Source organism: Centruroides vittatus, unplaced genomic scaffold (genome assembly GCF_030686945.1).
Source record: "Centruroides vittatus isolate TY-2023 unplaced genomic scaffold, ASM3068694v2 contig_644, whole genome shotgun sequence".
Taxonomy (NCBI): domain Eukaryota; kingdom Metazoa; phylum Arthropoda; class Arachnida; order Scorpiones; family Buthidae; genus Centruroides; species Centruroides vittatus.
This window is the reverse complement of record NW_027122398.1, coordinates 244551-272341: the sequence shown is the minus strand read 5'-3', so window position 1 is coordinate 272341 and position 27791 is coordinate 244551. Positions and strand designations below refer to the sequence as shown.

The window sequence follows — 27791 nt, the reverse complement described above, 5'->3', positions numbered from 1 at the left end:
AATTAGCACTAAATCGAGTATGGTGTTAAATCAAGGTATCTCGAATATTAATTGTAAAAAATTGTATTAACTTCTTTTATATAATAGTCAAACCTCTGTGTGACGGACACTGACGGAGACATAAAACTGGCTGTTGTTTACAGGTTGTTTTGTATTCACTTCAGAAAGAAACGTAGCTGAAGACATGGCCGCCTTTTATAGGTGGCCGTTATTGAAAGTTTAATATAATTTATTTAAAAGTATAAATTAAGTACAATTTTACGCTATTTCCCGGATTTTGATCGATGATCTCACTTGAAATTCATCATGATGTAAACTAATTGGATATCTAACGGAAGCAACAAGTTCTTTGTATTGTAGACACGAAAACGTTATCTCGTCATGAATTTCCTTCAGAATTTTAATGAGAAATTCTATAGACAATTTTCTATCGTCTATGGAATTCTAGACGAGTTCTCTATTGATTTTTTGGGAGAAAATGTATTTTATACTTTAAAATTTGTTTATAGAATACACATTCGATAACTGAAAGTAGTAGGGACAATATAAAGAATATTATAACTGTCACAGAGGTTACCTGTGAAGACATTTCTTACTTTAATTTATAATAATAACGTCTTCAGATACTGTAATTGTGCGTAGACAATTAGGACATCGAACGATGCGTTTTCATCACTCGTTATAGTGATGACTGTCTGTCTTCTTCGATTTAGCGCAAGGATTCTGATGGAAACCCGGGTTTAACGATACCGGATTTTGTAAACAATTTGCAGTGGAACTTCGAGTCTTGTTAATCGTTCGTATCGTATCTTTAAGTTTACTCCACGTGATCCATCTTTCACATCGTGCAGCTTTCAGTACCGTAATTTAAAGTGTTAAATTTTTCCTTCATATTTAGGTTGAAATCTAAAAATTTCATTTGGTGGAAAGTTTAAACTGTTGTAGTTTTTAGTGTGGGGATCATCAAATTTAAATTCAAATGAAAGTTGAACACGTACTGCTTTTTATAAGCTTAAATGTGAGTACTTAGATGCTGTAAAGTCTGTTCTTCAGCAACACTTTATATTATATGCATATTGAAGTCATTGTCTGGTTCGTCTGATTATTTTAATATGTTTACTAAACCTTCCTGAAATCACTTTCTTGTTTTTCTAGATATTTCCTGGGAATACGGGACTCTAAGAAACAACCATTACTTTACACGCGAAGAGTATATAATTGTGCGGTTTATACAAAAATTTTATTATTCTCTTAATTTTTTGCTAGTTATACAGTAGTCCCTGCTGTATTTCTTCATAATATTTACAAAGAAAGTACAATTAATTTTAATTATGGCTTATATTCATTCTTATATATCAAGCTGTAGAGTGAGTAAACTGATATATAAGAGGTCTCAACTTAACAACGTGCAATCGTACAGTGAAGATCCTTCTTGCTCGTCACGTGATCTTTACAAATGTTCCGTCCCGAGTCGTTCTTTACGCCTCGAGATTGTCCGTTTGATGGTCCGTTGAAAGTCACACCTCCACACTCGATAATTAGTTATATACAGTTTATTTACAAATATTTACAAAGATGTACACTATGCAATAACATTACGTACGCTAATGTACCGAAACTGTGATGCCGCACGTCGGCTTGTCGGGCCGGGGAACACGAGTCACCTTTCCGGAGATGGCTTAACCTCGTAGCCGTCCGCCTCTACGCCAACCTTTCTCCAGAGGACTTCCCAAGAGGAGAACACTCTCTCTTCCGCCTCAAAGGCCTGCCTGGTGTTAGAGACCGCCACGTATCAGGTCGCTCGCCCTTTCTCCTCGCTTTTTTGCCACCCTTCCAATTTAAGGGATTCTGGCACTGCCTCCTGCGACCAATCACTTCCTTCCCCTTCTTAGAGCCTTCCAAGACGTCCGCCCTATCTCCCGCCGACGTAGCTCACATTTGCGTCCGTGCTTTATTTATTCTTGTTTTCTCAAGCTGGCCGGCACGTGGCCAACACATTGTCCCTTAAGTGGAGACGCTCCACCTTTGATCCTTCCGGCCGTTTATGGCCCCGACCCCAGGTGGGAGCAATTACCTCAGTCGGGCGGTTTCTTTGACACAGGCCGCCAAAGGCGACCTTTACACGTACGTTCACCTCTTATGAACATTAAACTCTTAGATGTTGTATACATGTGCATATAAGTGCGCTTGTTAGATATTTATTTATTTATTTTCAAAGGAAAGGGGCCTTTGAGCCTCTCACTGGTGTCAGTGTTATAAAATTGTCATTGTTTTCTTACTGCATATTAAATTTTCTAGCTTAATATCGCAGATTTTTCCATATACACTAAGACTTCTTCTATTTTAAATGCATTTAATGTACATATAAAAAGCATTTAGATATACAACATGATAAAATAAAATAGGAAAATTTGACTGGAAATTGATTTTAGATTCAAAATATTTCAAAAATTCATCCTGGAAAAGTCGAAAGGATTTACTAAAATCGCTTTAGAAAAGATTTTTCTGAAAATATTTTTGTTATTTCTTTATATATGAACGTTAAAACAAGAACAATGTCACATTGCTCAACATGAAAGAACAATTTATTTACTATAATTTATAATGATTTACATTATTCGGTTGCAGTTTTCAAATTGTAAAGCTTCAGTCCATCTGACCGTCTGTCCTTTTTTAAATAATGAAAACGGAGTTAGAGAGTAAAAAATCGAGACCAAATATGGAAATCTTAGGGGCCGGAAATTTGATTAATTATGCACGAATTTCCGATTTTAACCAGATGTCACGTGGATTTTTTTTATTTGAAATATAACACCCGTAACACCGGCGGAAATGTCATTTCTTTGCATACTGCAACGTTACACGTGGAAGGTCTGCCCGGGAGGACATTCTAAGGGATAATGCCCCCTTTTTTTATGTAGTGCGAACGTGATTAAACCCAAATATACGGGTTCTTGGCCCGTGTTTAGGCGTTGTATACGTGATATTAGATCGGATATAGGGATTACTGGACCATATTTATGTAGTACAAACGTGAGAAAACTTGGATACAGGGATACTGGCCCATATTTAGGTGTTGCAAACGTGGATAATACCCATAAATGCAAGATATTGGGTCCTATTTAAGTATCCTGAAAGTGAAGAAACTCGGAAATAAGGATACTGACTCTTATTGAGTTGCAATTTGAAAAAATTGTAAATCTATAAATTCCCACTGTTGTCCGTCTGTTTGACCGTTTGCTGTCTTTCCTTAATCTAGTTAGCGAGTTAGAAGAAAGATGAGACTAGATATAAAAACCTTATGGGCTAGAGGCCCCAATCCGTTTCAAACCAGAAGTCAGGTTATTTCAATTCAAACCTTCCTATGAAAGGAGTTAATAGATGACCAATAATTGACGCTAATGTTAAAGGGAAAGTACGATGTACAGGGGAAAGCCACTGATAATTTGAGGTGGACAGAATATATTTTAAATTAAATAAATTAAAAAATATGATTAAAAATTGCAGCTTGGCATTGTGACCATGTCACAATAAATAATTGCTCGTTTAGTTATTACAAATACGAAAAAACCCCTTAGCTCGTTGGCTAGGCGCGAACCCCTATTATCAATTCTTCTTCCATTAAATTTATATATGTTTTGTAGTTACATTATCACGGAAGAGATCAAACAATAATAAATTTAGTTAACATTTATATTTTCCTAACGATCTATCAATTCTGATTATATACTCCATCAGACTTTCAATTTTATCTTCTGTATAAAGGTTTTACCCCTGGTCTTTCACCAGGGGTAAAACCTTTTCCTAAATAAATATATATCTACACTTATAAAGCTTATCTGAGAAAATAAGAGGGTTGGGAAGAAGAATAAAATTACATCGTATTGAATAAATGACTTGATATTTCCTCAAACGACTAGCAAACATTAACTCTTTATCTCTCATATTTATTATATCTTATGAAACGTGTATATCCGGATTAAAATTATTAATCATTTTAAATTTAAAGATAACATGACTTCCGTTACAGACCGGTATAGTTAATCAAAACCTATCATTCATATCTGGTCTGGTTTTTTTTATCTATCTTAGTTCTCAAGATAAATAAAGAGCAGACAGACAGAAAGATCGAATGTATACGTCTGAAATTTAAAAATTGCAGCCTATAAATGTTAATAATTCAGTATAATTTATGCCATCGTTATTGATATATTCTATAGGAAATAAGTATAGTTAAACCTCGATATAGAGCCACAATTATTTAGCCTCTAATAATGGCACTAAATCGAATATTGCGACAAAACAAAGAACCTGAAACATTCAAAAATATAAACTAGAAGAACTGATGGAGTAGGGAACTAATAGCAAAGAAGAACTGGTGAATAAGGAACTAGTAGGAAAGAAGAACTGATGGAGTAGGGAACTAGTAGGAAAGAAGAACTGATGGAGTAGGGAACTAGTAGGAAAGAAGAACTGATGGAGTAGGGAACTAGTAGGAAAGAAGAACTGATGGAGTAGGGAACTAGTAGGAAAGAAGAACTGATGGAGTAGGGAACTAGTAGGAAAGAAGAACTGATGGAGTAGGGAACTAGTAGGAAAGAAGAACTGATGGAGTAGGGAACTAGTAGGAAAGAAGAACTGATGGAGTAGGGAACTAGTAGGAAAGAAGAACTGATAGAGTAGGGAACCAACAGAAATGAGAACTCATAATTAGAAAACAAACACAAGATGAAAATTAATAAAACAGGGAACGAAAAGAAGATAAAAGCTCGTAGAGTATAGAATATGAAGAAAGAAGTGATAAAATAGAAAACTGAAACGAAATAAAAAACGAAAAACGAAATAAGAACTAATGGACGAGGTAAAACAAAATGAGAACTCAAAAATAAGAAATAACAATAAAATGATTAATGATAACATATGGAACTAAAACGAAATTAAAAGCCATAGAGTAGAAAAATAAAACGAAATGATTGATGATAAAATAGGGAATAAAATAAAATTAGAAACTAATGGGATAGCAAACTAAAACAAAATGAAAACTAGTGAAGTAGTGGACTCAAACGAAAATTTCTATTTAGAATTAAAGAAGATTTCTGTTAGATTGAAATATGTTACATATAAAAAACACATTAAAGGGTAGATGATTGATGATGACATTTGCTTGTTATTACCAGAAGTCAACAGATAAACATATGGTTTATATAGATAAGATTGTTACTGTTTGCTTTCTGGATACAAGAACATGTTTCCTCCATCCCAAAAGTAGGCTACACGTTATTCATCTTTATTATATAAACCTTTCATACTAATATCAAGGTCCTTATTTAATATCACGAAGTCTGAAGTCATAGTATTCCAGTAACATTCTGCATGTATAGTCTAAGATATCTTCGATTAGATGCTATCAAATATTCTTGGAGGAAAGTAACTATGAGCAATAACAATGATAGACAATACTGAAAATCAAAACAGAATTTTGATTGTATGAGGCCATAGTATAATAGAAACAGCATTAATGTAAGTTTATATAACCTAAAATTCGTGTCACACGATTGCTGATGTGGTACAAGGTGAGAATGGTTCTCTATTTACTACATTCTCAGTATTACAACAATACAAGTGTCAAGAAGCCTGTGTGTGTTTCTGCGTGTGTAAAGCTTCTAAAATTGCGAAGAGTTAAAAAAAAGTTGGCCTGTACTGTATTCAAACGGGCATCCTTACCTTTTGCCAACTTATTATATTTACCAATAGGTAAGTATAGACTAAAGCATTCCTTTTCTTCTATGTTCATGTTTTTCTCATTAATTTTTCGCCTAATTCCATTCATTTTTTATATCTTTATAAAAACTAATGCGTGAATAAGAAACAGACACCATCCGTGCTGCAATTTTTATCACACTTTTAATTTATTTAATTTAAAATATATGCTCTCCACCTCAAATTAGTAGTGGCTTGCCCCTGTACATCATACTTTTCCTTTAACGATAAAGTCGTGCCAGTTATCTATCTAACTCTTTTCAGGGAAAAATTTTGAATTGAAATAACATTACTTCTAGTTTATGTCAGAAATTGGTGTACATTGAGCTTTACAGTTAATACCAGCTTCTTGCACATAAGCTTGAATTTAATGTATTTAGCTTCATTCTTGAGACTAAGAACAGACCGAGGGACCGACAACAGTGAGAGATCTATAATTTTTTTCAAATTGTAGTTCAATAAAATAAAATTGTAATTACGGATTACAATATTAATGCAGAAGTAAACTTAAGTAAAGTACAACGAACCCAATTTATAACATTATCAATCAAGTTAACATGTATAAAATTTATTTATTACATTAAAATAAATTTTTTAAAAATACTCCAGTAATTTTTCTACTTTTCAATGAATAACCAAGGCAAATTTTATACTTTAAATATATTTTTTTTAATAAGAAAAATACTTTTAAGAAACAACTTTCACTAATTTCAAAGTACAAAAATAGATTAAATTTACTATTTTATATTTAAATAATATAAATTATGCTAAAATCTAGCTATAAAATTAAATTAGCTTTTAAACTAGCACTTAATTTCTTTAGTTTTATTAAAATTAATTAAATAAAACGAAAAAAAATATTCATGCGAATCTCCCTGTACATGTAGATTTATTGTCTTAAAAATATATTGTTTACTCGATCAAAATATTGAAAAATTAAGGTATAAAAACAATTTATTTGATTTATTATATTATTTATTTCAAATTAAAATAGGAATTTTATCATTAACAACAGAAAAATGTATATTATTCTCCAACAAAGTTGAGATGTAATGAGATGATGGAAGATGATGGAGAGATTACGTATTTAATGTAACACATTAAATAAAGTGACATATAATACACCAAATTCTTTATTATTCTTACAGTGTATTACTTTAATTAAATTCTAAATCTATTCTAAGTGGAAATTAATGATCAAAACATCAATTTAAATATTAAATGTCCACTTAGCAAACGTTATTTCTATATTACTACTTTGTATACAGTAAAAATTCGATTTAGCGCTAGTTTTAGCTATAAATTGAGGTTAAAGAAATAATAAGATTGCACAGAGTAATGAGTTACATGCACAAGTTTGTGTTTGTGTGTTTAAAATACAAGAGATTAGGTGTTAGCAGTGTTGTTCTGAATCCACTTCGTTACAACGGCATTCAGCCAAAAAACGCCCTCTTTATGTTGAGAATAAATATAAAAGAAAGAGCAGAAAGAACAAAAAATACAAAAGGGGAAAAAAATAGTCTTGTAATTCATAAATTCTCTGTTTAAAATTTATGAGGAAAAATTGCTTACAGGTTTATAAGCATATTAGACAGTTGCGCTATAACAGGTGACGTTACATGCAGGTGTTATTAAATTTTTAAACAAAATGCATAAGAACATACTAAGAAAATCTAGCAACGAATTGTGTAACTTTCCTGACAAGAGATATAAGTGTGTGTGGCACCATCTCTTACAAGATTTTTTATTTAAATACTTTTTATATTATTAATTACTATAAAATGAAAATCACCTTATTTTGAAGGTAGAGATGAGTTTTATAAGAATAATTGTAAATGCTAATAACGAGTAAAGTCTTATTATGTCCGATCCCACGGAATCACACACGACCCCCTCTATCTTTCCATCCACTTGAGCTTTAGTTACCAAAATTTAAAATCGTAAATGTCCTTTAAACTTGAACCTCCTTCCTTGCAAAATTTCAAAAATTTTTGACAAAAAGTATAGGGGTTGTTGAGCTTTACATTGGGAGAAAAAGGTTGTTCTCCATACACTTTCCCTCTGTTATGTATAACATCAGAAGGAAGTAATTAGTGAAGAATAAAGAAAATAGTAATTTTATCGTATTATTATTGCATACTTATGAATTTTTTTACTTATTTTTCTTCTTCTGTCATCACTTATCAACTGTAAGAATGTAATTAAATATGTGTCAAGTAACCTATTCAGACAAGACATGTGGTTTCCCTTATTTAGATTAATGATTGAAAGAGTGGATAGGAAGTAATATTCTTTCCTATATTTCTTACTATCTATAGGAATAAAAAAGGAAATTAGAAGAAATCTCAGCTTTTAATTGAAAGTAAACAGCATCTTTATATTACAAATCTCTAAAGATTTAAGTTCCATTAACTAATACATTTAAACATGTCTCTTTAGAGAAGCATCTTCAATTGATAAATTGCTTTTAAAGTAATAGAAAATAGTTATTTTGCTCCATAGAGAACGCGAATCACTGTTAGAGAAGCTCAGTCTTGGAAAATTACAGCTTTAAAACGGAATATATTTTAATCGAAATTATGAACTAAAATGTGATAAAGTACATTTTTCCTTAATTACAATTTAGGTTTACATTAATTACATGCATTTATCTCAAGAGAATGATAATTTATGCACTAATAAATGTAAAGCTCAATCATTTGAACACGAAATAAATGCATCCTTTATTAAATATTAAATATGAAATATTTTATGGTAAATTTTTTGTTATCATTACGAAATTATCGAATTTTATGCTTTAATTTAATGTAAAATATGTTGTATAAGTAAATAAGCAAAAAAATAATTAATCTTTATTCGGATTAAAGTGATGATGAAGGATGCTGATACACAACAGATGCCAAATAATTTCTTTATAGTTTGAAGGATGCAATTTACAAGAATTTATTACACTGTATATTTATAATATATAGAAAAGCTTCAAAAAGTTTTATTTCTAAACAATAACTTTTATTTTATAGTCAAGTTCATTAGTTTCTTAAGTTTAGCACTGTCCAAAATGCAATCTTATGCTATTCAGCAAGTAAAAGAAACATCTTTATTCATCACATAGAATACACAGGGAAGGACAACATTTGCACAAACGTAGAGAGTACTGTAGACAAATATGGCAAGATCTGTATTACTTGATGTCTAACACAGGTTAATACACAACTGTCAGTGTGGAATGTGTCCGAACTGCAATTAAGTAGTCACAGCCTTGTCACCAAGTTATTTAGGTGTTCGTGGGGCAGATAGGACCACTCCTTGCTTTTCTGTGCTATTTCTCATGTTTACATAGAGTAAACATTTTCATATTTCATCTGTCTTCTCCACTTCTCTCTATTCAGCATGTCCTCTCTCTTCCAATGTCTCTGCTATCTTGTCTCTCCATCTCTGCTCCAATTCCTCCTCCCTATCACTTCCAACTACTTTCACTTCCTAAATTTCTAATAAAAATTCTTTTATAAACTTAATTTTAGTTAAATACAGTGCAACACCTCCCCACTACGGCCACCTCTGAACTGTGGCCGTTTCGTTATGTTTCCTGCAGTGGTTGTTGTTCGAAAGTTTCAACACTGTTATATTTAATTAAAAAATAAGCAGTTAAAGTAGCCTAAAAGTTAGTTAACCGCGTTGTTTGCTAGAAAATTAGTTAAATTGCTTTACGTTTAGGTATTAATTACATAATAACTGAACAATTTATAAATTATTTAATTACTAATGAGTAAATTATTCTTTATTTCGGTTACTTGACTATTGAACCACTCTGTATTAAGTATATTTATTAAATTTAGGCAAAGTCAACATTTGAGTGACAGAAACGATAAAAATGATAATAATTAATAAAAAATTTTATCAACGAATTGCATACATTTCTCTCCACTAAAGTTAATATTGCGTGTAACGCCATTTTTTATGATATTTTTATTTTAAAATATTCGTTAAAATAAAGTGGGAAAAGGCTTAATTTTGAGAGTAAAAATGAATTTTATTTTATAAGAAAATCATTTATGCAAATAACTAGTAAACCTTTATTACATTCGAGATACGATATGTCACACGCCCGTAACTCCCCACTTTAACTTCCAACTCAACCTTTAACTTCCAAAATTTCACAGCATCCATCCCCTTAATACACAACCCTCCCTGCAAAATTTCAGAAATTTTTGACAAAAGGAACATGAGTTATTAAGCTTAAAATTTGGTTTTAAAAAAATCGCCTCTCTTCCCTACTAACATCCTTACATACAGAAAAATCCCCAAACTTTTTGCCTTTCCAGATGTCTCAACGTGCCCTGAGTACACGTTGAAAAATGTAACAATTTTCAGCGATAATTGCCTTAATTTTTCTCTTTATTTTTAAACTTCTGTATTTTCTTCATGAAAAAATAATAATAATTAATGATATTTACTTCTTAGATCACAAACATTTCTTACTTGCTGTAACAATAATGATGATTGGTGGAGTTACGCTTGAAGAATTCCGATTGTTTGCACGTCATAAACCTTATAGATTATAGCATTTAAGAGTTACTTTGCCAGAAACTTTTTAAACTCATGAAGTAAATTATGTGAAAGAAGTGGAAACTTTAATCGATGATAATGTTAAATAAACCAGCAACGAGTTGCTCAACTTTCCCGGCAACATTTACAATGTTAGTAGCGCCATCTGTTATCATATTTCACTAAAAAAACTAGATTTGATTTATTGATTGATTGAATATTTTTAAAATAAATTTAAATATACAGTCGAGTCCGCATAAGTCGACACCCCAAGGGGAAGTGGAAATGTGTCGAGTTATCCGATGTGACGACTAAAGCGAAGTCGAAAAAAACCACAAAACTACAATTAGGAAAATACAGTAGTGCGTTATACAATAGTATAGGGCTTACAATACATTGTGTCCTCCATTTACAATTACTCCGTAGATGAAAAACTGAAAAATTCGTTTAGTGTTGTTTGTTTTGAGCACTTAACTGTTACGACTTTCTTTTTCAACGATCATGAACGCCTGAAAACATCATCTTCGCAATTGTCAATTGTTGGCAAGTAACGTCTAAGGATTCTTAATGCCTCTAGCGTGAGAAAATGCAAAATTGGATTCTGGTGTTACGTTGATGTAGATTGTATATTTTCTTTTTGTTTATCTGTTATTATTTTATACATAAAAATACATAAAATGTCAAGGCATTTTTATTAATACGTATATATATATATATATATATATTAATAAATCAATTATTAATATATAAATCGACTTCCCCTCCTGAAAAAATTAGTTCGCACCACAGGTGCGGAGTGAATTCATTTTTTCAGGAGAAGGTGACGACTTATCAGCGTGTGGGAAAACAAAAGTATGTCGACTTATCCAGTGGTGACGAGTTAAACGATGTCGAGTAAACCGGAGTTTTTTTAACATTAATGCGTATGTAAGTCGGCCGGGACCACAGAAAATTGACTACTTAACCGATGGTGTCGAGTTATCCGGGTGTCGACTTTATTTCTTTGAATGAGATGAAAATAGATTTGTCTCCCCTGTAAAGGTTTCTTACTAGCATAACGATTGGAGCTAAGCAGGGAAGCCAACGTTTGGTGTAATGTTTCAATTTAAGATGAATAAAATTTTATGGATTATAAATTAATTAATATTTTCTATTTAATACCATATTTTTCACAATTTTAAAATAAAAAAATAATTGTTATTTTTTATATAAAAAAATCTTATTGTGTAGAGTTTAATGGAGTTGTTCAATAAACAAAAATTTATCTCTTAAGTCAGTACTATTATAATTTAAAATTATACAATATTTATGTAAAATTCTCTTCATTTTTATATGTTTTTATTTTAAAAAATGTCTTTTATGCAACTTTATAAGAGGAAATAATATAGAAAACTCTACATTTTGATAAACAGTGCTATACAATTGGTGATGTACACTTAATAAATCAATGATATATGGTTAACTAGTAGTTAAATAGAGAAAATATGAGTAAATTATTAAATTTCATGTAAATTCAGATCATAATTATATTTTTTCCAAAAATCGAAAGTATATTCTTTATATAAACAGAATTAAATTATTAATATTTTTTCAGTACATATTACTATTCAACTGTAATAAGAATTTTAAAGCGAATAAAATAATAAAAATGGAATAAAAATTTATACGCAAATTTCAATAATTACCATGGTTATCAGATAATTAACTTTTCACAATGTGAAAGAATTAAATAAACTGTTATAAATGCCATGAAATGAAAGTAATTAAGGGTAGAGAAATCATTAATGTATTTTAAATCGATTAGGAAACAATTTTTCGGTTACTTTTATTAGTAATCGATCTTTAAATTTCCTGATATTATGTTTTTCTACTCATCAATTCGGAGAGCTGATTTATTTTTTTAATTTGTTGAGCATACACAGTAGAATATAATAAGAAGAAAGCATGATTATTTAGATTTTATTTTAAAATTTCACAATTTTTCTAAATTCTTAATTATAAATTTTACTTTTCAATGCATGCATAGCACTAATGCCAACCAAAATAGTTTTGCTTATTTAAGATTTAACGAATTAAAATCAACGAATATTTAAAATTTAGTATCCATTACTAATTTCAATAATGAATAATTAAGAGGTTTCCAAATATATTTGCGGAAAATTGATGCCTTATAATTCTACTTAAGCATTTTTTCTCATCCCAGATATTGTACTTGTTACAGGATATTTCCAAGAGGATTATTCTTGTTAAAGACATCAGAAATTAAATCTTCCAGAGAAATTTATTCATAAAAATTGATATTTAATTAAATAATTTAGAATTTAATTAAGTATTAAAGATAGTTGTTAAGCATTCGGTTGCTACTCTCTTCTGTTTAGAAAAATTCAAGCAATTTTTAATAAATTTTAATCTTTATCTCCATCTTCCTTTAGGCTTTGTTCTCTATCAGTTATTCTCATAGCATCTGTCCATGTTAGAATAGAGAGATGCTGCATATTTTAAGTATAATTTTAAAAATTAATATTATAGTGGATAAGATTTAAGTTACAAATTAAATTTCTAAGGTTTTTATTTAACTAAAGTAATTAATTAAAATTTGTTTCAACACAATTCATTACTTGATTTTTCTAGTAACTTAACAATACAGTAAAAGAACCCCTACTTGGTTGCAAGTAAAAGTGATCTTTATGAGGATTTTTACTCAGTAAAACCTCTATTTTGCGACCATTTTACGGTCAGAAAGAAAAAAGGCCTTTAAGAAAGTGGTCGGTTTTAGGAGGTATACTTTTAGAGTGGTGTTATTCAGCTTTAATGTGTTAAATTAATTCTGCAATCGCTGTATAAGTCTAAGCTTCCTGTTTTTAGAAAATAGATCTAAAATTTCTAAAAATAAAGAAATAAATCTTTAATCCGAACGTTTTCTTTGCAGCTTACTTCTTTATAAATCAAAGAAAATTCGAGATAAACAATGCTGAAGAGAATCAATATATAAGTAAAGTCGTATCACAATTCGTAATGGATAATTCTGAAAAAAAGGCCAAAAATCCACAAAAGTAATTTTAATTATATTACAATGTAAAAAATATATTTTAATAGTTTAATATTACTTTTTATAGACATATTTTTGATACAAAGTTGCAATATTTCAATTTGAGTAAGCATCAGTTGCTTGAAAAAGGATCCACTACTACATAAAAATTTTCAATTTTGGACTTTTTTCATTAAAATTTAAAAAATATATTTTTATACAGGAAGACCCGCCTAAGACTTACACATTTCAAACATAACATTGAGTACTGAAATATATTATAAGGCTATAATATCATATATTAAAGGATATTAAGGATAACATGACTATTTGAAAGTGATAAACGATAGTTTGTCCTTTAGTTTTTATACGAATATAGGATGATTATAAATGATTATAGGATGATTTATTGCATTTTATGTGTAGATAAAGAAATCTTTTTATATAGAACAAGATTTGTACTTTATTTTTTCATTACAAGATGTGCAGCTTCTGGTATATTGTCAGAAGATAAACAATGACAGAAGAAAATCAATAGAGAAATAAATTGAGTAAGTGTTGTTTTTTAAAACTTTTTCTTGTATTTCGAAAAAATATACAAAATAAATATATATTTATATTGAATTTTGAACTTTTCTCTATCCTTGCTTCAATATACAGTCGAACCTCCAATAACGGACACCTCTAAACGGCGGCCATTGTTTCAAAAATGTTTTGTTTTGAAGTGCATATGAAAGTACTGTACCTTCAAAAAACAGAAATTTTATAATATTCCTATTAGTAGACGTTTTAGACAACTTGTAGCTTATGGCCTTGTGTTATAGTTTTTACAGTTTGGGAAAGGGCCTGTTGTATATTACAGCTTAAAGCTTCACGTTTTTACATGTTTTACTATTTAGTGAGTTGGAATAGCCTGTTATATGTTGTCTTAAGGCCTCTCTATTTAGTGGAGATATATTATTTTTTTTAATTCATTTTTAATAAACTATAAATGTTTATCAATAATACTTTTCCAAGAAAAATGTATGTTGAAGGATGCTCATATATTGGGAAGAGATCAAGAAGATGAAGATAACGTAATGTGCAATATTAATGTATCATTTCCAGCAGAATTGATAAGAATCATGTTTAAAATTCATAAAAAATTTTACATATTTTTCTCTTTTAAATATAAAATTCAATCTAACGCAAGAGGAATATTCCAAAAATGAAATTTAATCAATAATAATCATGCAAATTAGTAGTTTTATTTAGCACTGTTAATTAATTCATCGATAGATAATAATTCTTTCAATATTTAATCACAAATGTGTAATTATAAAGTTATTTTGTCGTGAATTTATTTAAATACTTTACTTACTTAAGTAAGTACACTACTTGAATAAGTAAGTAGTGTACAGTACACTACTTACATACTTAACTAGTGTACTTAGTAAGTACTTTATATAAATAGTTAAGTAATTAAGTACAGTACATTGAATAAATAAGTGCATTAGTTAATTAAATATTTGAATAAGTAGATTTCGCTTTCCATCAACTTTTCCAGAACGTACCCTGAGTATACTTACTTAAGTACAATGTACTTTCACGTTAGATGATTAAAAATATAACTTTTAAGCACTTATAACGTCACAAATAAGTAACTTTTTATTCTTAAATGCTCCTAAATATCATTTTAAGTATACTGAAATGGATAAAAAGGACTATATCACGTATTATAATATTGATAATCATTATGAAAAGCGGTGCTCTTCTTCCGCTTAAATCTTGGCTCAAAATCAGATGCTAAATATCTTTTTCAGAAATCTCTACAGAATTAAAGCCAGTTTATGGAAAATCATAGAAAAATTATAAAATCTTCAATGATAAACAGCAAAGTAGGTGTATATTTTCAAGAAAATTGCAGTGTATTCACTTAATGCATAGAATTAATTTACACGGCAGTCAGAAAACAGATTAAGTATGAAATATTTACATTAAACTTAACAGAAAAATTTTATTTTCAAGTGTTAAAAACTTTCAATTCTGGAATTTCACGACGTATTTCCTGGTTATCAATCATCAGAGAAATCTTCCCCTGTCACGTGTCAACATTCACACCCCAAAGACACCGTGGTAGATAACATTTGCATGCATAGATTCGCTTATTTTCATAGGAAAAATGCTGTTAAATAAAATATTAATGCAGTTATTTAAATAAATTATAAACATTTTAATTCTATTATCTTCTTCTTTTATTATTAAACGTTGTTAAATTATTAGAATATATCGTTGGAATAATTTCTTGTGAATTAATTATAACTCATTTATTGCATATAGAACAATATAATTTCAACTAGAAATGTGTTTATTCTTAATTAATTACATTAATATTTAAATTTTAAATCGTAATTCATTAATTTATATTACTGGTAATTGCAGTTAAGAGACGAGTTAATTAAAATTATAGAAAAAAATTTGTATATTGAAAATTGAATTGTTTAATTAATTGAATGCAAAATCGTCATGTTTTTGAAGATATTATTAAACAGATTTATTATAATATTTATTAATTCTTAAGAGAAATAGTTTCAATAATGCGTTATCATGCACTTCTTTATCGACCGAATTTTGGAATTATTTCTAACTTATTCTCCCTACACTTATGCAAAATGATAGAAATTTCGGCAAATTGCTGAAATATTTCAAGTAAATTAATCTAAAAATACTATTGTTTAAATTCTTTAATTGTTTCAGTAAAGAATATACGTTACAATAAAGGTTTTCAACCTTTTTTTTCATTTGCCTACTCCACGATCCTCTCCTGTTCCAGCACTAAATAATTTACTTTGTGTACATGGGGGTACGCGTACTACTAGTTGAGAACTGTTTTATTTCAGAATATCTTCGTACTCAAAAATCAACTAATTCTTTTTAGGTTAGTATCAAACATATCTTTCTCTTTTTTGACAAACAAAAGAAAATTTACATGAAAAAGAGCAAGAAAAATATATAGAAATATCGTTTTTGATTACGAGTTACGAGTAATTTACCCTATAATGTTTTTAATTTTAAGGGAAATTTTAAGAAAATTTTTCAAAGTTTTTTAAACTCTTCTTAAAGAAGGAAAATTGTTTCCCGACGATTTACTTCATTTAGGAAAAATTTGGGGAATTTCCAGGAAAATTTTACTTTTTAAATGAAATTTTCTGGGAAATTCTAGGGATTTTTTGATTGTAGTAAAACTTTACCTTCAACAATGAAAAAATTCCCTAAAATTTCAGGGAATTTTGTTCGTTTTATTGACCTTCTAAATTAACAAATTATATGGAAATTTGCTTAAAACTAATGCTTTGCGTTCTTTTCTAATGACAATTAGTTCTTCGTATATTGTTAACTATTATTTTATTACTTACGTTTTTCAGTAATTCTAAAATTACTGGCATTTTTCTTATAAATTCAATTAAAAATTTCACGCTATTAAATTAAAAATTATAGGCCGAACAATGAATAATAGTGAAATTAATTAATTATGTTTATTTTTAAAAATATCAGGACCAGGAAGGTGAAGATGTAAGAGGATGAGAGAGATGACGATAACTCTTTAAAATATCTCTGTTATAAGAAGAATATTATAAAAACGCTTATTGTAAGTAAAGAAGATGAAGAAGAAGAAAAAGTTAACGATAATTAAAGAAACGGAAAAAGCAGAAGTTAATGATAATTGAAAAAGTAGAAATAAACGATACCAAAAAAAGGAAAAAGAAATAGAAAACGAAGAAGTTAAAGATAATTGAAAAAATAAAAATGAAGAAAAATCAATGATAACTGGAAAAACAAAAAAAAAATAAAAGCAGACAGAAAACGAAGAAGTTCGTGATAATTGAAAACGTAGAAAAATAAATAAATAAATAAATAAATGAAAAAGATGATAAAGGGGAAATGAAGGCGAAAAAGAAGCTGCTGATAATAGAATAATTACATAAAGTAAGATGAGGAACAAAGAAGAAGAGAAAGTTTGCAACAACAAACTTTCGAATATTTGTTTCTATGAATCATTTAATTATCAATAATGTTATTCTCGCTTTTATTTTTGGATAATATATATATATTTCTATTTTTGTTTATTTTTTAGTGTTTCAACTTCGTTACTTATTCAATTCTATTCACTATCTATTCAATATTTCTGTTCTACTAAATTTCGTTTATCTGTATCCTTAATTTTATATAAAAATAATTATAAATATTTCTCTTATTTCCTTACCTAAAGAAGTATTTTATTCTTAAATTACATCTCCAATAGTAAATTTTAACATTATAATAATTTATAGGAGAAAATTTTTAATAGAGGAAACTCGAACCTCCTAAAAAGACCACTCCCACAAACGATCACCTCTAAACGACTACCATTTTATGTGTTTCCTTCGCTGGCCGTAGTATAGAGATTTGACTTATTTATAAACGATAATTGTTAAATTAATCAGATTAAAATTCAATTTTATCACTTGAAATTCTTCATATTCAGCATCCATTTATAGCAAATTGCATGAAAATTGCCAAAGGTGATAGATCCGATAGCATTGTCATTTTATTCTTATCTTTTTCATGGTGTCAAGATGTCAAATTTTTATAATATACCAGTAGTAGTCGTTTGGGTAGCACGAATCAGCATTTTCACAAGAAAGTTTCCAGGATATCAACTTTTATATTTCAATCATCTCTCCATTCTTTTCGCATTCCTTTGTTACACCTTGCATTGAAGAAGTCGTAGACATGCTCCCATTATGTCAAAAATTATATTTAGAATTTGGATTTATCTTCTTTTCTATAACTTAAAATTTGTAAAAGTTATCAAGAAATTTGTAGAAACAATCTAAAAATATTTTAATTGTATTTATCCCTTATCTAAATGGCGTTAAAAAGTTTCAATAAAAGATTTTGGAGTAGGTCAGTAAAATATAAATAATAAATTAGTACATTAATACTACAGTGTGGTCTATAAATCAGTTAACTGAGAAATATAGTGAATCAATTTTAATTGCTTTTAAAAGCATCTTTTGGCTAAATTACTTTTGTACCATATTGTATGTAACTTATTCGTTCGCTAAGTGTTTTTCTTTTCCCGTAATTCTTGTTTAAATTTTATCATTAAATAAAACGACAGATATAATTTTAGCATTTTATTGGAAAATGTTCTCATAATTACAAAATTATGGCGTGTAAATTTACATTAAATAGCAATATGCTTTATCTGAGAGAGTAATCAATAATCCATTTCGATAAAATATATTTTTATTTCTTATTCAAGTTTTTTCTCTTTTTCTCTTTCTATTTCTTCAGTCCTTCTCCTTTCTCTTTCTTTTTATTTTCCTTCCACATTCCTTTTTTCCTTTTGTTCGTTTCCTTCTTTTTCTTCTTTTATTCCTTTTTACCTTCTCTTCCTTTTTTCCTTTTTCTTTTCTTTTCCTTGTTCTAATTCCGTTTTTCTTTATTTTTTCGTTTTTCTTATTCTTTTTCCTTCCTATCTTTTTCCTTTCTCTTCTTCTTTCTTCTATTCTTTTTCCTTTCTCTTCCTTGCTCTTCTTCTTTTCTTTCTATCTTTTACTTCTCTTCTTCTCTTCTTCTTTTCTTCTATCTTTTCCTTTTCTCATCCTTGCTCTTCTTCTTATTCTTTTTCCTTCCTATCTTTTTCCTTTCTCTTTCATCTTTCTTCTTCTTCTTTTTCCCTTCCTATCTTTTTCTTTTCTCATCCTTGCTCTTCTTCTTATTCTTTTTTCTTCTATGTTTTTCCTTTCTCTTCCTTGCTCTTCTTCTTTTCTTTTCCTATCTTTTTCCTTTCTTTTCCTTGCTCTTTTTCTTTTCTTTTCCTATCTTTTTCCTTTCTCTTTTTTGCTCTTCTTCTTTTTTCTTCCTATCTTTTTCTTTTCTCATCCTTGCTCTTCTTCTTATTCTTTTTTCTTCCTATCTTTTTCTTTTCTCATCCTTGCTCTTCTTCTTATTCTTTTTCCTTTCTATATTTTTCTTTTCTCATCCTTGCTCTTCTTCTTATTCTTTTTTCTTTCTATGTTTTTCCTTTCTCTTCCTTGCTTTTCTTCTTTTCTTTTCTATCTTTTTCCTTTCTTTTCCTTGCTCTTCTTCTTTCTTTCCTATCTTTTTCCTTTCTCTTCCTTGCTCTTCTATCTTTTTCCTTCCTATCTTTTTCTTTCTCTTCTTGCTCTTCTTCTTTTCCCTTCCTATCTTTTTCTTTTCTCTTCCTTGCTCTTCTTTTTATTCTTTTTTCTTTCTATGTTTTTCCTTTCTCTTCCTTGCTCTTCTTCTTTTCTTTTCCTATCTTTTTCCTTTCTCTTCTTTGCTCTTCTTCTTTTCCCTTCCTATCTTTTTCTTTTCTTATCCTTGCTCTTCTTCTTATTCTTTTTTCTTCCTATCTTTTTCCTTTCTCTTCCTTGCTCTTCTTCTTATTCTTTTTTTTCCCTATGTTTTTCCTTTTTTCCTTTTTTGCATTTCTTTGTTTCCATTATTTTCGTTTTGACCTTTCTTTTTAATTTTCTTCTTCCTTCTTCTTCATTTCACTATTTATATTTATAATTAAAATTAATAACGATAATAAACTTTTTCTTAATTATATTTTATTATATTATATAATGCTAAATAACATGGAAAGATCTCGCAGTTTTAAACGAATATTTAAACTGTAATTTACTGTTGAAAATTAAAGAAAAAAGTCTACAAAATTTGATAATAAAATATACAAAAAATTGAATACACGAATAGAGTAAAATTTTGCTATTCAATTTTTTTGGTAAATGCATATATAACCATTTATCTGGAAGTGTTCTGTAGTATATCACGTTGTTTACACTTTACTCTTTTATCATCTGCTGTGTGTTGATATCCTTCAATAAATATGAATAAATAGAAAATTTTTTATACATTTATTCGAAAATTTATCCAATTGTTCAGAAAAAAACTGGAATATCGATATATATTATTTTTGAATAATGTTTTTCCTGCTTGTTATACGATCTGACAAACATGGATAAACATGGATAGACATGAAAAAAAATAATAATTAATTTTTTATTTTTTTACTCCAGTTTTTATGAATTTTTTTTAGGAATTTTGTTATATTAAAACACATTACCCATAATTATGTAAATAAATTTTTTAAATTATGAATTATTTATAAATTTTACGACACTATTCAGAATCAAACTATACCAGAGAAATGATAAATTGTAGAATTTTATATATAAAAATTAGAAAAAAAATTAGCAATTAGCATTAAATCTTATTGCGTTACGAGTAATGAAACAATTTAAAGTAACATTTGAGTAAAAATTTGATAAATGAATTTGTTACGTTCCTAAACGTCACTAAACATCAATATAAAGTGACGTAACGAAAATATCAAATATTATGTTTATACAATTATAGATTTTATGTGTTGCTAGAAATCTGTAGATCCTGTAAAAAGTCCCCAGTAAGGCTTCAAATTTTCAGGGGTCTCAAAAAAGTAAGTTTTGTACCTGTCGGAAAATCTCTGAAATCTTAGAAACATGTGGAAATTTCCATCATTTACGTCAATTACGTACATGTAGAACCCAAAATAAAGAAGAGATAACTGAGTGTTTTGGGCCAACCTGCATTCTGTTTCGAGAGCAAACGGGGAAAGTTATTCATCATTAATTAAATATAAGTACTCGAATTAAATGAAAGCGTTTTTTACGTACATAAATATAACAGTAAGTTTATAGCGAACACTCCATTGTCTAGTCTCTGTTCTCTTGTTGATTCACAAATTTATATATAGTTATATGCTATATATATAGGTAACATATAACTGTATATCCATATATACACAATATATAAATTAATTTATTTTTTTCTATATTCATCATGATTCATTATCTAATATTCATTAGTTGATTGTTTCATCTATGAGTTGACCATTATGAAAAACTATTTAAAACTTGTAGGAAAACACGCTTCTCCTTTTGTTCTTCTCCGTTTTGTTTTTTCTTCCTTGTTCTTCGTCTTAACTCTCTCGTCCTATGTTATCCTTCCCTCTTCCTTGTTCTTCTTCTCTCTTCCTTCGTTTTACCATTACCTTCCTCGTTCTTCTTTTTTTCTCCTTCGTTTTTCATTGGACTTTCTTGTTCATTTTCATCTCCCGTTCTTCGTTTCATTTCGGTTACAATGAACAATTATTTCTGAAAATTTGTTAAACGTGTTTGTCTTTAATTGTTTACTCAAGAAACTCATATTTTTATCACTTAATCAGGGATATTTCTTTTTCATAACTTTATTGGTACTAATTCATTATATTTATCACTCTCTTATAAAGCTTCCCATATTCTTAACACATGGAGAAGCCATACATATATATGACTTGACTTTATATTAACTCTTTGTTCGTCTGTCGATCGACACTGTAAGATGATGTTCTTCAGCAGTTTGACGTTAATCATGAAAAAGGTTGAATAAGATTGGTGTGTCAAGAGTGACACGTCATTTCCGGTGAATATTTTATTGATCAACGTCACTACCGACTGAGACAGACACTTTGTCACTATACCAAACGAAGATGCACTTCACACGTGACATTAACAAAAGTTATTTTCAGATGATGGAATTTGTCAATTTTTCCTTAAAACATTAGGAACTGACGTAAGATGCTCCTGTCTCGAGCATTAAAATAATTATTTATTTTTTTAAAATTATATTAAGGATATATTTGATGCTTATTCTTTTAATATTTTAGGTTTGATTATAATTAACAATACAATAGTATAAAAATATTTTATTTTTTCTAATTAATGTCAATAAAGTTAATTATGATTAAGTAAATTTTAATATATTGCAATTAAAAAAACATCAGTAGAAAATATTAAAGGTTTGTAGGTATATGGATAAATGATTATAAGAGGCAAAAAGAGCAAAGAACACCATTAAGCTAAAATGCTTGAAATAATTAATAAATGTAGTAAATTTAGTGTTGAAATTTATAAATTTTTATTTATTCTACTCATAAACAAAATAATGTAGTAACTTTGTTACTATTTATTTAGAAAAAAAAGTAAAATGTATGTTGTAAAAGAATTGAGATGATAAAGATCAGAAGAAAAATGTTCACATTGACAATAAATAATTTAGTTTTAAAAAATATAATGGTAGAAAGTAGAATTTTATTTTTAGAAAGATTTATTTCAAGCTATTCGAAAGTATTTCTTGGAAATATTTCAAAAAAAGAAAAGAAAAAAATTCAATATTTATGTTGTTGTTATCATATGCTTCACTTACAAATTTAACTACATTTTTGCAATGTTATTTTGTAAGATATTTACTTAGAATTTCATGTAGAAACATAAATAATTTATAAATAAATTATAAATGTAATTTAATATAATGTATTTATTGTAATTCTTCGTGTTTTTCATACATTATTTAATAGAATTTATCGTCCTACTTCGCTTGTTTTCCACATCTTATAAGGATATTTTTGGGAAAATGGAGTGCAGATTGTTGTTGGTAGTTTTTCTTTAAGTTTCTTTTAGTATATTTTGTGTAGATTTTCCTCATAAATGTTCTACTTAAATTGCTTTCTATGCATCCATGCACAAAGATGACAATACAAGATGAATATCTGAAACGCACTCTATTGTACAATTCTTCTATATAGATAAAAAAAAAGCAAGAAAAGAAAATAGCAGCATATGAAGCAATGAAATGAATAGAAGCTTAACGGTTCACTTATTTACTTCTTTCTTCCATTTGTATCATAGAAGAGAAACCATAAGTAGGCTGCCATTACTGAAGAGAAATTAAATAAGTATTACTTATATTTGATACATTTAAAACTTTTGTACTAAAGTTGTTACCACGTAGTATTTAGAGGGACATGTCCTACTTTTCGATACCAAATAGTAGGAGTGTCCTTCCTTTGAATACCGTATTGTAGGGTCATAATGTTCTTCTTTACATATCAAATGATAGGGAGGTCGTGTTTTCTTTCAGACACTTTGAGATATGGATGATTTAGAAAAAACCCTATTTGTATTTTAGAAAAACCCTAAAGTATTGCTATATTTTAGGGTTTTCACACACATCCGTAATGTCCTCATCTCAAAACAATTTGTCTTAAATTCATAATCTTTTATCTGAAACATAGAAGCATATTTGTGATGCTTTTGTGGATATAACATTAGAAAGGTTATCATATATTTGACATGAATAAAAGGAAAACATTTTATACGTGCATCTAACAATGAAATACATGTTAAATATAATTTTTAATGTAAAAAAATAACTTTAAAACAATTACAGTTTAAATGTTAGCTCAGAAAATCTTTACTTTTATAATTGTTAAAACGTGTTTATATAGAATATAGGAAGATATCGATTTTATAAGCGAGAAAATATTAATTTATGAAGATAAATCAGTATATATTCTACCAAGAAGTTTTCTGAACGGTTCTGAATATAGGTACCTAAAGTGCAAAAAAATTATCTTTTCGTGGAAGATATTGCAGAGATAGATGATGGATGATGCCGTTTACACGCTATTATCTGGAACTAATAGATAAATCGAATGGTTTATAGGGATGTGATTGTCATTTTAGCCATCAGTAAAGCGATAAGAATTACTTTATCTTTAAGAAATCCAAGTTGTAACATTTTTCTATTTAATCATGTGATCATTTTAAAAAGTCACATGACTTCCGGTCCACACCGTAAGTTAGTATATAGTCAATCGGGGTTTGAGGCCTTAATTAAGTATATACAATTGCACATGTTGTAGCACGTGAATATATTTTAAAACAATCGGTTTAGAATATGATTGTTTTAAAATATATTTACGTGCTACAACATGTGCAATTGTATACTGAATATGAATCGTTTTAGAATATGATTCACATGCTAAATTAGTTCAGTTAGTTAACTGTTTTATAGTAAAAGTTTTACATAAACGACGTTATTTAAAAAAGTGTATGTTTAATAAACAATTTACATTAATTATAACACATTGCTACAATATATACTTGGGGTGTTATTTAAATTTAGACATTCTTAAAACAGATTGTGACATCAAATAATCAAAATATACGAAGGACTTTCAGTCAATATTACTTCAAATTTTATTTTAGTTCGCAAATATGTCAGAAATAATCAATTTTATATGATACTTCTCTAATAATTTTTATATGGTATTTATGTTGAAAATTATTTATCAATTCTTAAACCGCCTTCTTTCGATTTCTCCCTCCCACACTGCTGAATTAACAGTACTTATATCCCTAATTTTCTTCGTACAAATATCAGTAATTATTGAAAATAACTGAATTATAGCAGATATTTGTACTCGTTGGTGTATTCTATTATCTTTTTTCTTTATTCCATAGCTTGCATCTATTTCTTCTGAGGTACTGTACTACAATGGAGGACGAGTAAGATGTAGAGATTATGGTAAAAGGTGATAATGGCTAGAGATTGTTACAACAGATGGAAAATTTTCTGTGTAGTTTACAATATTTATAAATTTTATAAAATTTTCCTAATATTCTATACAATATCTGCCTTTTTCAATTGTAAATATTCTTAAAGTTTCTGATTTATTAAACAAACTGAGCCTTTCTCATTTTATGATTGCTTATATTATCAATACTGGAGTAAAGCACAATATTTTGTTTGAATAATTATATATGAAGTATTCTCCTTATGATCTTAGAATTATAGAGGAAGGAATAATAGAACTATGGCATCCCTTATTCACACATTAACTTTCAGGGAAGAATAGATTTTAGCAATAGCAAGGATTGAATCAATGAGATAAAGCAAAGGCAGTCTACCTCTGGAGGATTTTCTGTAGGACTCTTGCCTCTATTCAGGTGTTATACACGTGAAAAATCCGAAAAACTCCTGTGAGTCAGTTCGTTGGTCAGATTCGAACTCACAACCCATATTTACTCGACCACTGATGGATCAACAATAGCAAGGAGCTTTGAGTTCCTTACAACTGCTAATGAAACTATTTATAAATAACCAGAAAAATTCATAAATAAACAAATATAATTTATTTTCATAAAGTTTTACAAAAGAAATGACAAATTAATAGCGTGCCACAATGTTAATTATAACAAGTAAATTGATTTTTAATATAGAAAACTGGACAAAATGCTGCCTGATATTATTTTTAGACATTAATAATTAAAAAATTATTATATATAATATTACCATACTTATTTAGAATCACAATCTCAATAGCAACGTATTAAATATTTTTGAAAAAGTAATGAAGTGGAACCCACACTCGGAGAGGCCCAAATTTTAACGTTCAAACTTACATTCATCCTGCATCTATATAGATAGATCACGTGTATATGCATGCATCTATGTCCGTTCATCAAATTTAAATCTTACCCCTGTACTTATTTGATACTCTTTATTTATTTACTTTCAAATATAAGAGAGGCTTGGGCTCTCTTCTGCTTACGTGACTGACAACCAGTAATCGTAAGTAACATAATTTTTAGAACTTATAGATAAATATGCTTAATACTTTAAACATAATTGAGGTTTCCACGAGAAAAATCTGGCAGATCTACGTAGAATTCAGTTCAGAATCCAGCTTTATATTCAATACAATCCTCTATCATCCTCAGGACAGTTTACACGTTAATGAAGCACCCTGTCTTTGTTTTATAATAATTTAATATGGTCTAGAAGCAATTAGTTAACTATCAACAATATATTTTAATTAATTAGTAATACAGGCTATGAAAACATTGTGGTAGCTGGCCAGATTATGAAATCACTAAGGATATTAGACAGGATGTGAAATCATCAAGGATGCTAGACAAGATTCGAAATTATTAAGGATGTTGGTCTTGTGACTAGTTAGAGAGATTTGGCTAATAACTTTTTCGATATTCAGAATAATCATAGTAACATTTAATTAACAGAACAAATAAATTATAAGTGTTATAGTAGAGCCAACCTTCATCTCCATATTCCTAAAGATGACGTAGAAGATACTGTTTCATCTCATGCTGATGTGCATCAATAAGTAGGATGAAAATAATTACATTTTATCTATTCTTTTACGTATGATTCCATAATATAATCAGTTAAAAATACAAAATATAAAATTAACAGTGCACAGTTTTGTTGTTAGTAATTAGACAGATTCTTCTTTAGCACCATTCGTGCTATAAACTCTTCATTTATTCAAAAAATATAAGTGCACTCGCTATCTTGGTGCACCTGCACTGTTCATTGGGCAAAATTAAATAAGCTGTAACTTTTATGCAAGTTTATTTAAGAAAACTTTCGTAGATCATCTTTACTTCATCAAGTTTAATGATGACAATCATCCACACATGGTCATGCATACATTTATATATAGAAAGTTATGTACATTTCTAACTGAAACACATTATTCTAACTCTATTATCATCAAGATATACAGTTTTATATAAAATATTATATATTATATACACTTATAGATTAAGTAAGTACATTATTTTCACTGTTAAATTATGAATTCCAGTAAGTTCTGATATTACTATAGTACATTTGTAGTTGTGCAAAATGGTAATAATAAGCTTTAGCGTATAACAATAAAGATAAAATAATTAAAAATAAATAATAAATTGTTATTTTTATTTATAAACATAATAATTATAAAGAAATAAAAAAAATCTATGAATGGAGAAATTCTTCATGAAGTAAAATGGTCTCGTTCATCAGAAGAACCTGAAGAATTGAGAACAAATTAATTAAACTTCAAAAGGAAAATTATATTATTTATGAATATTAAAAATTACCTGTATTTTCGAGGAAATGATGATAAATAAATAAAATTTTTCTGATTTTATTTACATGAACGAAAGGTTAAATTTTCTTTGCAGTATTTCCTCACATATTTTTAAGTGTAATGATGAAAAGGGGTGAAAGCTTTTGTTTCCACTGAAATATATTTCTAAATATATATAATATGGAATTAGTGTAATGTAGAAATTATATAATATATAATATTTATAGTAAACACACTACTGTACAAAAGATAAGCATAATCGTCTAGATACAATATACAGAATGGGTAAGAATCTGGAGAGGGACGAACACGATACAGATTCACATAAAAGGGACCAGTTTTCAGGTGCTGATATCGTGGTCTTAAGCTTAATGACCGCACTGACCTACACGTTTTTGCAAGAAGTGCCATAACTGCAATACAATACAGTGACGAGGGAACTCCTCGTGAGATTTCTGAAGTGCTACGGGTGCAGATTTTATTATCATCCATGAAATCCACTATCAACACCAATAAACCATCATCCATGATCAATTAGAGTGAAGGTTTTCATCGTTTGAAATGACCATCAAGATTCTAATACCAAATTTCTTGTAGATATGTGGGATACTCTATAGAAATGTGCTGCAAAGAGCTGCAAGAATGAAGTTTGTTTCCGACAGAGCT

General features: G+C 28.6%; 1 protein-coding gene across 1 annotated transcript; it reads right to left on the bottom strand.

Annotated features, from left to right (window-relative positions):
• Positions 1-19357: 19357 nt before the first annotated feature.
• Positions 19358-21498, bottom strand: LOC136979813 (protein SREK1IP1-like). Its single transcript, XM_067275838.1, has 2 exons — positions 21420-21498; positions 19358-19572 (listed from the first exon to the last, which is right to left on the bottom strand). Exons 1-2 carry the CDS (start codon positions 21496-21498, stop codon positions 19358-19360), a joined length of 294 nt encoding a protein of 97 aa, XP_067131939.1.
• Between the last annotated feature and the right edge of the window lie 6293 nt (positions 21499-27791).